General features: G+C 43.6%; 1 protein-coding gene across 1 annotated transcript in view; it reads left to right on the top strand.

The window, feature by feature from the left end:
* The window catches only part of CRACR2A (calcium release activated channel regulator 2A), a 727,465-nt gene that overhangs the window by 642,751 nt on the left and 68,680 nt on the right, over positions 1-16,034 (top strand). The window contains exon 15 of the mRNA XM_085652578.1: positions 7,723-7,837. Coding sequence (XP_085508704.1) covers positions 7,723-7,837 — 115 coding nt within the window. The remainder of the gene's footprint in view (positions 1-7,722; positions 7,838-16,034) is intronic.

Here is a 16,034-nt window from a genome sequence, read left to right as displayed (position 1 = left end):
AGAACTGTGACAATGGGAGCATGGTCTGAGATAACTATCGGCTCTATAGACGAGGATAGAAGATTTTGAGAAAGAGACTGAGAAAGGAAGATGTAGTCAATCCGAGAGAAAGAGGCATGAGGAGGTGAAAAGAAGGAATAGTCCAGAGAGTCAGGGTGGGACAGTCTCCATGAGTCAAGAAGGTGAGATTTAGAAATAGTGTCAAGGAATTGCGTATGTGATTTGTGGGGGGTAAAGCGGGCAGAGGATTTGCGATCAAGAAACGGGTCAACAATTTGATTACAATCCCCCCCCAAAATGAACAGGGAATCACTGTATTGAAAACATTTAGAAGTTATTAGAGGCCAAAAATTACAATCGGGATGAGTGGGACCATAAACATTGAAAACAGTCAAGGATACAGAATTGATTAACAGCTTAACTAAGACCCAACAGCCATCAGTATCATTCTCTTGAGAAAGAACTTTACATTTGAGTTTCTTGTGGCACAAAATGGCCACACCATTCTTTTTATTAGATGTAGGAGAAAATAAAACCGTTCCCACCCAGCCTCTCTTTAGTTTAAGAGACTCCGCCTCAGAAAGATGAGTTTCCTGTAAAAGAACTAAATCAGGAGTATAAGAGGCTAGATGGGAAAGCACTCTCTGTCGTTTAATAGGGCTAACAAAACCTTTCACATTCCATGAAATAACTTTGAATTAAATAACAATAAAATGTGCAAGGAACACAGGAAAGGCATAAAACCAAGAACGCCATAAAGGACAATAACAAATGAATGAGAGAAAAGAGCAAGACAAAAGAAAGTCAGGAGATACAGTAAGAGAAGAGCAAAGAAAAAGGAAAGAGGGGAAGAGGGAAGAAAAAAGAAGTAGAAGAAGAGAGTACATATCCAAAACGGATGACTGAGGAAAACATACCTGAAGGGGGAAGGGAGATGACAAGATGACGATGGGGTATGGGAGGATTCGACAAGAGCGGCCTCCTAAGCCGGGGAGCAACACACCGCACCCGGACGGGATATGAGGAAGACGAATCGTATGAGACGGAGAGGGATACAAAAGGGTTTATCGAATAATCTAAGGGAGGGAAAAAGAAACGTGTTATACAAAAGTCATGGTGAGATAAACAGCACAAAAGCAGACATTATATGTAAAACAGAAAACCCAGACAACAACCACAATATAATCACATCAAGGAGGAGAATAATCAAACCAAGGAGAGAATATTTCAGCAAAAACCTGCAAGGAGAAAAACAAAACAGATAAATAATCAACCAGTAGTAGGATTGGATGTATCCATGCCAGCATTGGTCTGAATGTGAATAAAATTCTTGAGTTCAGCCGGATCTTGGAAAGTCCAGGTGTTGTTTTGATGAGTTACCTTGAAGGTACAGGGGTGAAAGAGGCCATATCTAGCTCCTATAGAGGGCAGAGGAGCACGAAGAGACAAGAATTCCTTTCTTCTGGCAGCAGTGACATTAGAGACATCCTGAGAGAGAAAAACTCTCTGACCCATCCAGGACACTTGGCGCTTCACTCGAGCTGTAGAGAGGACCAGAAGGAGATCAGTAAACTTGAGGAAGAGGATGATGACCCCTCGCGGTTTGGTTGAGGAGGAGGATCGAGGGCCAAGTCTATGGGCTCGTTGGATACTGAGAGAGGTAGTAGCGGGAAGGTCCAGGAGTTTCAAAAGGAAAGAGGAGAAAAACGTAACAGGATCATCTCCTTCCAAGGATTCCGGCAGGACATAAACGCGTAGGTTGTTCCTCCTATTCCTGTTTTCCAAATCTTCAGTGTGCTGTTGAAGGGCGAGAAGAGACTTTTCCAGAGAGGAGATGCGTTGAGAGTTTGACTGAATCTCTGGAACCTGCTGCTCCACAGAAGAAACACGAGCTTCCATAGTTGACCATTTAGCTTCAAAAAGCTGCATCTTAGTATTAGTCTCCTCCACGAACGGGCGCAAAGCGCGAATCTCCTCAAGTATCAACTCCATAGATATAGGGGATGGAGATGACTCAGATGGAGGAGGAGAGGAGTCCTGCTTTAAGCGCTTAGGTAAGGAGGCAGAAGGAGAAGACTTGCTGGAGGTAGGTTGTGATGGAGAGGAACGGGTAGAGGATATTGTCGCCATTTGATCTGTGGAAGGAGGATGAGAAGAATGACCTGCTGTTGAGGAAGAGGCGGAGGAAGGTGGAGTCTTCGAGGGCACAAAGACAAACTTTGGGTTGCGTAGCTTGCCCATAGAAGCCTGAACGTGCCAGTGACAGGAAGGCAAAGAGGCAAACCAACACAACGACCTGCACTTAAAAAGCAAAGAATGTCAAAATGTTCGGACTGAAGAGCCCAGCGGTCAGCAGGAGCAGTGAAGGACACCAGGAAAAATCATGAAGAAACCCCGGACCCAGGGGTAATGCAAACAGGAGTTAAAGAGTGTTTCCAGTAATAACAAGGAGATCACCAGTGGGCGCGACAGCCATGCGCACTAAGACTTGGTGAACATAATTGCAACAAAAAACCAGCACGAAGACGCAATGAGGATGGTATGAGTCTTACGCCTTGAGATTGAAGTAAGTTATCAAGGAAGAGCACAGCGCCTGTGATAGCCTGCGAGGGGCGCATGAAGGCAGAGGTCACTCAGGAAGCAGCGTCGACATGAGGAGTAATTTGCAAACATAGCGCACTGACAGGGCGCAAAACACAAAGGAGAGGTCCTTAGTTGCTAAGAATAATGTCCAGCGTCTGGAGGAAGAACAGGAAGAGCATGTCTGCAGTCACCTCAGCGTCGCGCAGACATCGCGCATATTACAAAATGGCGGTCGCGCTGAGGGACTTACATCGAGAGGCATGAATGGGCGAAAAACTGGGCTCCAATCGCAGTCATAAAAAGCTGCCAGGTATGCTATGCTTGTCGCTCTTACTGTCGTCACAAAAACTCCCAGAGCTTCCGCAGAGAATAAAAACCTTCAAGAGAGCTGGTTCCAGCACAACGCATGGCGCCAAATAACATGTCCCACTGATGCAGCTACAGAGATAGTTCAGTCAGGGTGGAAGATGAAACAACCTTGCCCAATAAGAGAAATAGCTCCATTTAAAGTTTGCCTCTTAAAGATCACTGAAGAAATGAGGAAAGACTCTGAGGAACAACATTGAGCAGCAGTGCGAGGACTTCGACTATACACGCTGGCAGCATTTGAGCGCTACGGAGCACACAAAATGGCGTCCGCGCTGAGGCGCTCACGAAAAGCAGTAAAAGTGAAGCATTTCCTTGCAAATAAACGCTGTTGTAGACCTCACCAGGCGTGCATCATTCTCCGACGTCAGGAACTGCCAGAGAATTCGGCAGGGGAGCAGAAAAACTTCTGAAATTCATGGAAGTCCGTCCGGGTGCATCGGAGCCCCGGACTCAGGCAGCCATCCCAGTCGGCGTCCAAGCCACGCCCCCCAGAGGACGTTTCTAACATGCAGTAAACATTTATCAAAAATGATCTCGGCTGCGAGAGCCACAGAGGGGATCTTGAGGAAACTGCAAGAGAAAATGCAGGTGGAGCCAAAGAATACAGAATCTCATTAGAGAAAAAAGCAAGAGAAAGTCAAGGCGAGGCGTATGCACAAGGCAACTGTAACGAACGAATTAGACTGAGTGAGCAAAACCTTCAGAAGTTTGGCAAGAAGAAGCACCAGGAGGAGAAAAGTAACAATGAGCATAAACTTGAAGGACAGATAGCTACCCGAAGTAAACACAGACAGATGCATAGGAGAATAGCGCATCTGGCCTGACGTAGACAAAACACACGGCTTATCACTAGGTTTATGAGGGCAAACAATCATTCTTAAGAAGAGCGTGCAGGGCATTCCAGCAAGACAAAGCCGCCAAGGACGTTAACCTGCTAATTTGTGATTTGTGTAGTAGGAAGGCTACTCATTGGAGGGTAGGATGGAGCATAGTCAGACCTAGCACTTGACTCTGGAAAACTGGCCATTGAAAAGGAGGATGGTTTGTTGGAGAGCAGAAATCATGGGGAAGGTGTGCCTCAGTGTGGGATAGCAAAATAACCAGTCATTGAGCTTAGAATGGCCAACACCTTGAATACAATGCCTGAAAATTATCTCATGAGAGTCTATGGGAGGTGGTTACTGGAGAGAAGATTGGTCGGATATTGGGAAAGGCCAACTATTGTGAGTACTGTGGTTAGTCTTCGAAGAGAGGCTTCAGTCTAAGATTTTATTACACCCAGACAATAAATTATGCTACTTACTCAACTACCATCGGTTTGTGTAAATTATTATTGTTATTATTTCAACTTATAAAGTGCACGGCTGCCCAAGGCGGGTTTCCCGGTGCAGAGCATAGGCAGAAATGTCTAGTTGAGTCATTAAAATAACCAGGTCTTCAAGTTCTTGCAGAATACCAGCATTGAAATGCAATGTCTCAAGGATTCTGGGAGGGCGTTCCACAGTTTTGGGCCCATATATGTGAAGGAGCAACCTCCCATGCACTCCGGACGGATTCTGGGCACAAGGCATAAGGCCTGATTACATGGTCTCAGTGTCTGCTTGGACTGATAAGGTGCCACCAGATCCTTGCTATAATGTGGGCCTAGTCCAGCTCTAGCCTTAAAATAAAACATAAAGCTTTAAACTGAATTCTCTTTTCACTTGTGACCCAGTGCAGCTCGCGGAGGAGATGTGAAGCAGGGGCATGTTTTGGGAGCTGACACAGGGGTCTAGCCTCAGAGTTCTGCACAACCTGCAAACAACGAATAGAGGCCTTGTCAATTTCTAAGTAGAGAATGTTGCCATATCTACTAGTGAGACTATCAAGGCCTGGATCAGAGTTTATTGTGCCGAGTGGGGAATAAGCCAAATAATCTTTCTCACCCACTTCATCACGGCAAAGCAAGAAGAGGCCACTTTAACTACTTGAGGTCTAATAGAGAGGTTTTCATCCAGCCAAAAACCCAAACATTTTATTTTTGGGGATGGTTCTGGAAGAGCCCCAGGGACTCAGGCCAATGTTGTGGACCCTAGAGCTGGGGGTTCTTGCCAAACACCATAATCTCGGTCCTGTCACCGTTAAGTTTGAGCGAGTTACTATTCATTCAAGAAGAAACTCAACTTAGATAGAGATTAAGGGCGTCAGAGTTGTGCTCCCATGCTGACGACAGAGAAAATGATTTGTGTGTCATCTGCATAGGAGAACAGGGTTAAACCACAGTTATCCAGCAAGTAAATGGCACCAAAATCTATCTACAATTAGGCCCTTCATAATTTTTTGAATCATATGTACAAGTTGCCCCACCCAAGCGGTATCTGTGACAACAATAAACAACCTCTGAACTTGACTTGTACGTAGGACTATTTTTTATTTCCATGAGTAAGTAAAGTATTATTTGAATACGAACACATTAACACATTTTCACATAACTCGATGTCTGCTAAACTATGCCACTTCCACATCCTCCAAAAACACTTCCCAGGGCTGGACTGAGTACAAAATGCAGACCTGGCTAAAATGTTCAAATACACTCTAGATTGCATAGATCATGCATACTGAGTAAGCATAGCTGTTTTGAAAGACATCCAGAGGGGTTCTACCTCAAAAAGCATTTGGAAAAAAATAAGGATAAACAGAGAATTTTGCAGCACAATTTTCAAATATATTGGATTACAAAGGTTTTATAGGTGGCACACTTGGGGGAAATTCATGAACTTTATGGCACAGTGCAGTGCAGCAAGTCACCTTGCTGCGCTGCCTTGCGTCACAGGGAAAGGGCAAAAATGCACTGTATTTATCGGATGTATGACGTTACAACGCATACTTTTACAACGCATGCACTTACAACGCAATTTTTACAACGCAACATCCACTACAACGCATTCCATTACATCGCATGACACTACAACGCATTTTTAAAAACTATTTTTACAACGCATTCCATTACATCGCATACTACCTTTACAACGCATACCATTACAACGCATAATATTACATTGCATTTAAGGTAAGTATTGGATAGTATAGGGGTAAAAATTACTATTCTAACTCCAGGGGGTGCAACAGTAGGGTAAGTGTTGGATAGTATAGGGGTAAAAATTACTATTCTAACTCCAGGGGGTGCAACAGTAGGGTAAGTGTTGGATAGTATAGGGGTAAAAATTACTATTCTAACTCCAGGGGGTGCAACAGTAGGGAAAGTGTTGGATAGTATAGGGGTAAAAATTACTATTCTAACTCCAGGGGGTGCAACAGTAGGGTAAGTGTTGGATAGTATAGGGGTAAAAATTACTATTCTTACTCCAGGGGGTGCAACAGTAGGGTAAGTGTTGGATAGTATAGGGGTAAAAATTACTATTCTAACTCCAGGGGGTGCAACAGTACGGTAAGTGTTGGATAGTATAGGGGTAAAAATTACTATTCTAACTCCAGGGGGTGCAACAGTAGGGTAAGTGTTGGATAGTATAGGGGTAAAAATTACTATTCTAACTCCAGGGGGTGCAACAGTAGGGTAAGTGTTGGATAGTATAGGGGTAAAAATTACTATTCTAACTCCAGGGGGTGCAACAGTAGGGTAAGTGTTGGATAGTATAGGGGTAACAATTACTATTCTAACTCCAGGGGGTGCAACAGTAGGGTAAGTGTTGGATAGTGTAGTGTAATATTATGCGTTGTAATGGTATGCGTTGTAAAGGTAGTATGAGATGTAATGGAATGCGTTGTAAAGGTAGTTTTTCAAAATGCGTTGTAGTGTCATGCGATGTAATGGAATGCGTTGTAGTGGATGTTGCGTTGTAAAAATTGTGTTGTAAGTGTAGTGCGTTGTAAAAGTTGCGTTGTAAAGGTTGTTCCCCGTATTTATCCAATATGGGAAACTCCTGTGCTTTCCCCTTGCACTGGCACCGTTTTGGCAGCTTAGCTCAAACTCAGGCGCCCTTCCACCATGGTGCAAGGGTGCTTGTGTTGTAGGCAGGAAGGGGCACCTTCCTGCACAAAAACAATCCTGAGAGGCTTTTTCCTCTTTCTAAGTGTGCTTAGCGGAGCAGGAGGCGTGGGTGGGTAAAACCATCTTGCAGACCTACTGGGCATTACACAGTGAACATACTGGCCAGTCTCCCACTGTTTGTGTAAGTGTACTCTTTTTTTGTTATTTACAATCTACAAGTGTTGGGGTGAAGAACTCCGCACATAAAAAGATAGCCCTGTCCTATGTTTTTATGTGCGGAGCTCTCCGCCCTGACTGCGGAGTCCTCATAGTTATAACCTATTAACTCGTTGTTTGTGTCAACTAAAAGAAGAGTAAACTTAAACAAAAGTGTAAGTTTACCTTTGTGAATCAGACCCTCTGTGATTTCGCTAATTCAGGTAAGTTTTATATAAGAAGAGGGTCTCTTAGGTCTTGAAATTATATTCATTGTATGATAACATCGGTGTGTTGCATGTGTTGCTCAGGTAAATCTATTGCCGCCTCCAAAGCTCTCTTTTTATCCTGGTGAGTATCACCTTCATGGTGGGTGTTGAAGCATCCTTAATTTTGTAAATTGTTGAGACTTGACGAGGGATGTCCATGTATTGTACAGTGATCAGATAATGGACCAATTGATTTCCTGCCATTCCCTGTTTTGAAATGAGATGCAATAGATAACCTTCGATCAGCTGTAATATTACTATAATAAGTTGTGCACGCAATAAGACACGGTATGAAATAGAAGATATGTGTCTTTGCAGGTACCGCAGTATAACGAAGCAGTTTTTCAGGAAGGCAGATGGCGTCATTGTGATGTATGACATCACATGCAAGCAGTCATTCACTGCAGTCCGCCAGTGGTTAACCAGCATTGAGGTGAGATGCGGCAGCATTGCCTAGAACCCTTCAATGGCTTCCTGCATTGTTTTATCGTTCATATTATTGGGTCTGTACTGTTTTTATTTATTTTACTTTGTGGTTGAAATGCAGTCATACGATAATTGTTAATAAACCAAGAGGCAAATTGGTCTGTACTAACAACGTATCATGTTATGCTACCTAAGAGTTTCATAATGAGGACATTTTTCAATCCCATTTCAAGCTGGAAACGCTTTTAAATAAACATGCTTATCAAGGAGGGTCAGCAATGTTTGCCAACTTTACATAGGCCATGACTTTCATTGGATGGTCAGATTCCTGGGGGAGAGTAATATAGGAGTGATGTAACCCTTGACTTGTCTTGTTTGAGAAATGTACCAGGATAGCTATACTGAGATAATGTCTATATTTCAAGAAACTATGACAAAACTCTCTTTTTTCAAGTGCCAGAGGGGTAATTCAATGTTCCGCTTTGGCATAACATAATATGTGTATTTGTAAAGTGCAGGTTCAGCCAAAAGGGCACCTTGGCACTGAATAATAGATGTGTATTGTTACCCAACTCAATGACACTCATTTTATCGACCTCAGAAAGATGAAAGACAGAGTGGACCAGCTAGGGTTTGAACCTGTGACCATGAGGTCCAAACAGGCCCCTACAATGGACGCATTAGTCCAATAAGCCACCAAACACAGCATACCCACCTAATATAATACGGAGAATAATAATAAGGCTGAAGTAAATTTGTTGAAAGGTTTGGGTAGCCAAAGTTGACACTTTTTGTCTTCATGTCTGTAAGTGGGAGTTACTCTTTGGAGCCAAGTTGAAACAATTACTGTGCTACTTTTGGGGTTTGAAGGCGTACAGTGCCCACATGCCTTTTGCGTCCACCCCATTGCCTGACATGCCTCATAGGCAGTAATCTTTGTGGCAGTTACACAAACCCCACAAAAAGATTTCCTTGTCCCAAAAAGAGACCACTTGGTAGAAGTAATACTTTCCAAAATGTATCTGTTTCATTTGCTAGGCCACACCTGCCTGTTGCATTAATTATCCGAACTGCATAACATAGAACAGCTCCTATAGAATCACCTGAACCCATGGAGCATGTATGGGCTGCTAGAGAACGCGTGCACTCTTTCTGTGGCTGTGGTACCAGGGAAAGGGGTAGGTGGTGGTCGTGTCACTGGTGCCAAGCCCTCTGCTCAGCACGTAGGCGTTTGAGAAAATATTAATTACAGGCTAAAGTCTGCAGGTCGGTTGCTCTCTCGGCAAGTCTCTCTTTGGCAAAACAACTTTGAATTACATTCATACACTATTTGCTCATAAGTCTGCTCGGTGGGAGCAATAGTTCTTTAAATGTAGTTTAATTATGTCATTTTCTGGTGTGGTGATTCTAGCCATACTTGATGTGCTCTGGGTCCATGCCAATCAGGTTCCCATGGTCTGTGTTCTTTCCCAAAGCTGTACCTTTGTACTCACAATTGGCACCTCGCTGGCCACAGGTAAGCCCCTTGTAAAGGGTACCATGGGTACCAAGGGCACTGTGACCAGGGAAGGCCTCTAAGGGCTGCAGCACATATTGTGCCACTCTTAGGGGACCTGCACCTTAAACACCCACACACTGCCATTGCAGGCTGCGTGTTTTGGTGTAGAGAAAAGTGAAGAGTCAACATGGCACACATCCCTGTGTGCCATGCCTGCAATCCAGTAAATGTGGCCTAAGTATGCCACCCCTCCAGCAGGGAGCACTAGACCACAGGTGAGGATGCAGTTGCATGACCACTGTACTGGAGAAGTGTGGCTCAATGATTAGAGTGGCAGACCCTGATGCAGAGGTCTAGCCTGGGACCAGGGTTCAATTCCCTGCCTTGGCGGGTCTTGGGCTCAAAAATTCCATGGACCTGATAATTCTCGCCTCGGTGCCATTCCAATCATGGAGTCCCACACTGCAACTCTGGGCAATAGCTTGCTTAATCTCCACAACGCTAAGGATGCCTGGCCTCCACCTTGGGGGTGCCCAGGAGTGGACGCCTCACAGGGAAAGCCAGGATGGGTTCCACAGCGGTATTCATACAAGCGCATTGAGACCCTTGCGGGTGAGTAGTGCGCTATACAAGTATCGATTTACCATTACATTTACATTACCCCTACAGTGTCTAAGTCCATTCTTAGATATTTTATGTGCAGTACAGCTGTTAAGAGTATATGGTCTAAGAGTTGGTCACTACGAACTCCACAGCTCCATAATGGCTTTGCTGAAACCTGGGAAGTTTGGTAGCAAACTTTTCAGCACATTAAACCCACACTAATGCCAGTGTGGGTTTTAATGTAAAATGCCCTCAGAGGGCATCTTAGAGATGAACCCTGAAAAACGACCAGCCCTGCTGTGGTTCCTGAATGGCTACCCGCCATTTGCCACCACTAGACATGTTTGTGGACCCCTGGGTAGAGGGCCTCCACTCTCTGGGACCTATAGGCCCGACCTTCACACCCCTGTAGGGTCGCAAAATTTAGTATTTAGGGTAGACTCTTGAAGAAGAGGACACCAACTGCTTTAGCCCCAGCCCTACCAGCTTGTCTCGATTTTTACCTACCAACAATGAAACCCTGGCTTGTCCAGCAGCCCCCAAGAGCCTGGAGGACCTGCCCTGCTTTCACCAAATTAACTGTCTCCCATGAGCACCGTATTTGCTCACCCAAAGACTCCAACACAGAACCCAGATCCAGGCGGCTCAGTGGTTCTGCACCACTCTTCACCCGACATCCACGGCCCAACTTCGAGTGGCCCAACACAATGTGGAGGTCTCCCCAGCAATCCTGACTTGGAATCTGGTGATCCTTGACCTACCTTGAGCTCCACACCGGCGCCTGCAGTCTCAACCTGAAGGATCCCCGACCGCGACTGGAGCCGGTAAGAAGATCTGACACCCCTGCATGGCCTTGGGTGGCCCAACCGATGGTGTTCAGGCATCCCCCAAGGTACCAACTTACCTCTCCTGCCGGTGGTTGCCCTCAGGAACCCTCCGTGCCCGAGCCTGCAGCTTTTCTTCCAAGCAGGAGATCTCCATTGAACACCACAGGGCTCCCGACGTCTCCTTGGCACTCTGCATCCGGTCGCCTCCGTTCCAGTGGTGGTGCAGCTCCTGTGCTGATAGCTGCCTTCTGCAGTACTGATCCTAACCCCAGGAGCTTTGCTTCCACAACATGTGGACTGCTCGTAAGCAGCCCCCAATGTACGACCCTCTAGCCTCATTGGATAACATTGGACCCCTGCACTCTGCTTCACCCGGCCGCCTTAGTGCTGGTGGTGGTGTGAATTGAGTGCCCAACTGAACTTTGGGAAACCTTGGTTCTAAACCCAGAAAGCTATTCTTGCAGGTCGTTTACTTACCTGCAAACCGATGACCTTCTTTTCTCCTATAGGAATCCATGTTATAGTTTTCCTCCCAAAGATTTTCTAAGTGTTGAACTGTTTTGTATGAAAGAATAATAACTGTGCTTTAAACCAAAAACTGTCCTATTGACTTGTGTTTTGTAAGGTCCACGAGGGGCTATCTAGGCATATCACCCCGAAATCCAAAGTAATCCAAAGTAATTTCACTGTATTCTGAACTGTGTGGAAAGCAAATACGGACCTGTAACGATTCCAATTCCATTCAAAATTGCATTTCCATGTAAATGTTTGCATTTGAAAGTATATTCTACTTACCTATGGCAAGTCCTGCTTGGTTCTAGAAATAAAATAGAAGTATACTTTTTTATACTTACCTAATTGGTCTGAATTCAGTCTCTGAGTATGTGCCATCAGTTCTTTATTTAGTGAATACAATAAATGCTTAACACGCCCTCCTGATAAGCCTAACTGTGTGTCCACACTACCACAAAGAGAGCTGTTATTGATTATCTAATTTAGCCTCTGCTATACATCTGGGGATCCACTGGACTCTGTGCACACTATACCTTACTTTGGTATAGTATATACAAAGCCATCTTCCTACAGATGTAAATTCCAATATTTGGAGGCAAGATAGGAGAAAAAATGGCACCCAATGGAAGTGTCATTGAAACAAGGAGGCAGGAGAGGGTTGGCTGAGGAGTAGCACAACAGACGTGGTGGTAAATAGAGCTGATATGTGTTTCTAATATAGATGGTACCACCATTGTAGATGGCCTGGTAATAGAAACAAAGGGCTCTGAAGATTACCCACTTTACTATATGATAGCCAATGGAGTGCTTTGAGATGTTCAAAGTTGTGGGCCTGGGGAAGTTAAAGTACCAAATAGACTGTCAAGGGGGTAACTAGGGAGGCTGGGCTATAGGTACTCTCTGTAGTCTAGCTGAGATAAAATATTGGCTGCAACAACAGATTTCCTGGTAGAGGATGAAAGGAGGGGAATGATTTGTGCAGCATCTGAAGATGGAAAAAGCAGAAGAGGCAACTCGGCCAATCTGACTGACAAAGGAGAGAGAGGTATAAAAAATAAAACCTAGCATCCGTCTTAGCTTAGGTGACAAAGGTCGGAGATAAGTCAAGCGCCTATGCTGCAATACTAATGACCACATTTAAGATTGAGTGCCAAAAAGGGGAACCTCCATTTTGTCTCCATTGAGTTTGAGACAAAATTCTTGCATCCAATTGGCAAGTGTGGACATACAGGTGTAAAATTGCTCCTGAGTACTGGAGATGTTGTTGCCAGTGGTGATGATTATTTGAATATTTTTACATAGAAAATCCAATTAAAGACAACATTTTGAATAAGAAGACCAAGGGGGGTGATGTAAATGCAAGATACATTGAAACAAAGGAAAAAGAAAGTAAGAAGGGAGGAAAAAGAGAGGAAAAGGAGAGGAAATAAGAAAGCCAGGCAAGTTAAGAACTATGTACACCAATTGACAAAAACACGGTTCAAGGGCCTTGCATGAGACCCTCTTGTAGGCTGTTGAAAGATTCCGGAGGATTTTAGTGGCAGAGCCTCCTTGATCCAAGATGCTGTATAAATCTTTGGTAATGGAGAGAAGAGCAGTTCTTATGCTGTACGAAGATCTGAATTCAAATTGGGAGCCAGGTAATTTTCAATCAAGGAAGAGATATGAAGATTTACTTCCTTTTTGAGAATTTTAAATGAGAGAGGAAGAAGAGATATAGGATGGTACTTGTAATAATGGCAGGTTCAGCAGTATTTTCTCTTAAGAGGGTAGCTACTTGGGCATATTTCCCTTCAGATGGAAGTAAATTAGTGATGAGAGGAGATGCAGAGTTGAAGGATGATGAGAGCAGTGATATCGGATACAAGGGAGAAAACATGAGGAGGGCAAGGATCCAAGAGGGAACGTGGTTTAATGGAGTTTATAGATTTATAGATCATGAATAAAGAAAGAGGAGTGAAGTTGGAAAGAGTAGCAGAAAAGTGAGAACAAATGAAGAAGGGATGGACCCAGAGGCATATCAACATTGGTAACTGATGGGCAAAGAGACTTGTAGATAGTGTTTAATTGAAAAAGGTAGAAATTGTACAGCACAATTATAGTGAAGTAGAAGAGGAAATTACATTAGCCGCAGGTTTGAAGGGTTTTTTAACAAAGATGAATGGTAAATTGTTAGCACTGATGATCCTGCTAGCAAAAATTGCTAATCTAGCTACTTTAATTTGTTCTTTGTCTTTTCCTGTAGCAGAGACTTAAGATAATATAGATTTATACTGTAGTGTTTTGTCTAGGCATGTTGAAAAGTTGTGTAATATTTTTTAGCAACTTTGAGATAATCTGAAAACCAAGGAGCGGTGGATTTCTAATAGGGTGGAATCTTTTGATTGGAGCAAAATCGTCTAAAGCTGAAGAAATTGAGATACGGTGGAAGGACCATCACTGCCAAATGAAGGTTTTGAGTAAGCAGGGACTTTGCCTTGATTGCTGTGGTTGATTTATTTTACCAGGGTCAGGCATGTGAAAGATACTTCCCTTAGAGTCCAGGAGAGCAGTGGCACATTTTAAGCAGAAAGGTATGGAGAGTGATTGGGCCTAGCGAAAGGAAGCGGAAGAGCTGTTTTTAGTGAATGGCATTTAGTGAATATGGGATCAGTAATATGGCCAGCAGGATGGGTGGGATTAGAGATGCATTGTTGAAGTCTGAGGGGAAGAAGAGCCTGAGTAAGGACCACAGTTTCAAGTATGTTTGTGTACATGAAAATGGAGACGCTGGAGGTTCAAATAATATATTTGGTAATGAAATCTGCAAGGAAGGAGACCCATTTTTAGGCACGGCCCAGAGATGGCTGTGGAGGGATTAGCATTTAATTTAAGTAGCATCATTTCCAGGAGTTCTAAGCATCTGCTTTGAGAATCTCCAAGCAGAAACCAGCGCAGTAGAAACTTGCAACTTTGCTCTTAGTGTGATTGAGACTGATCCAGCGGAAAGGGCACATTTTACATATCCTCCCTACATTACAGATCCGTCATCATGCTTACTCATTCATTCACACACTCATTTATTGGTGGGTCCCATAACACCAACACTCACACTTCTCACTCGTATCTGCACGCAGGAGGATGAGGCGGTACCTTATTACCTATAGGGAAGGAAATTTGTTACAATATTTACATATATACATCAATAACCATAGAATCCTAACCTTAACATCAAGGCACTCCACCACTGGGTCGATGGACCAATTAGTTGGATTGGTTGATGGTGATTTAGAACCAGCTAAAACACATTAAAGCTTCGGAATTCTTATTCAATGCCCTATTTAAAGAACCACAAACTCATTCTCTGTTAATCAATGTTTAGTTTATCTAATTGCTTGTTTTCAATTTTACAATTAGCATTTCAGTCAACCAAGTTAAAATTTGATTATTCAACAAAATTTAACATAACATTTATATTTACCTATTCTTGATATCGGGGCTCTTTTTCTACCTTTGTTAGCTCTGCATAACTCAAATCCCTTCTGATAAAAATCGTCCCAATCGAATGCAGGCCAAACTCAAACAAGTCCGCAAAGTTGTTTTGCTCAGCACGGTACATTCCCAAAGGTATCCAAAGGACCAAGCAATCGCGTAAGTAATTCGATCACGTATGTTCGGACACCCCTTCTGTACGCACTAACCTCCTTTCTCCATTCTCTTTCTAAGAGACCCCTCCTATTTTACTATCCCTTTTTATAATACCATTTTGGGTAACATGAAACATTTATTGAACTGGGAAGGACTGTGATTGGCCAATCCTGCCAAAATTGTTATATGTTCCGACTTTCTCAGAGTCTTGGGTTCCCAGGGAAATAGCTTTGTCATATCCTTAGCTTATATCGTTCTCTTGCGAAAGGTCCGATGTATCGATGCGTTGACCTTCCGTTATAGGTGGTTATTGTTCCACTTGGTCATTCACGCTGACTGAAATCTGGAAGTCCTCCACGTTCCTATCCTTGACAAGGAACACTGTGCTCTGAACAGAGGATGCCTGGAGATCTTCGGAGCCATCCGAGTCTGCGCAGTAGACATCGCGCTCACAGGACGGTGGCCACTTCCGAACTCCATTTTGAATATCATGGCCTGTTAGGCCCGAATGCCAACTTAAGCAAAACAAACATAAAATATAATTAAAATACAGAAATGAAGATTCTAATGTTTAAAGCCACACTAATCCCATTATTTATTAGTATTTTCCTAGCTCATAGCGACATTTAAAGCAATAATACTCACCATTTGGTCCCAGCAGGAACGCATAACATCGCAAAAGCAACATAAATCATGCAATTTTTACCACAACACCGTCTATAATTAATATGCGTACCATTGTTAGACATTAAAGTTATTTTTCCATGCAGATAGCAATTAGTCCCGCGTGTAATTCGTGTTTATCAAGGTGCACTTTATTGGTTAATATACCACAGCACACGGTTAATACAGGTTAGTATGTAAATTGATCACGTCATTAGTATTTTCATGCAAAATAGTGAAGGTATACAACATTTTGTTTTACCTGCTCCATCAAGACAATCGCATCTGAATTAGAATAATGTGCTGGGATGGGCAGGGTGATGTGAGGCTTGAGGAGTCCCTCAGCCAGATTTGGATAGTAAGAGTGTTAAACCTGGCACCTTGGCGTGGGTCTCCCTTCCATTTGTTCGCTATTGCCTCATGTGTTTTCTCTGGTGTTAGTTGCTCAGGGCACTGTGCGACTGCTGTCCAAT

This window comes from Triturus cristatus, chromosome 4_1 (assembly GCF_964204655.1).
Source record: "Triturus cristatus chromosome 4_1, aTriCri1.1, whole genome shotgun sequence".
In the NCBI taxonomy this organism is placed as follows: domain Eukaryota; kingdom Metazoa; phylum Chordata; class Amphibia; order Caudata; family Salamandridae; genus Triturus; species Triturus cristatus.
The sequence above is the reverse complement of the archived record's forward strand: the minus strand, read 5'-3'. Positions and strand labels throughout refer to the sequence as shown.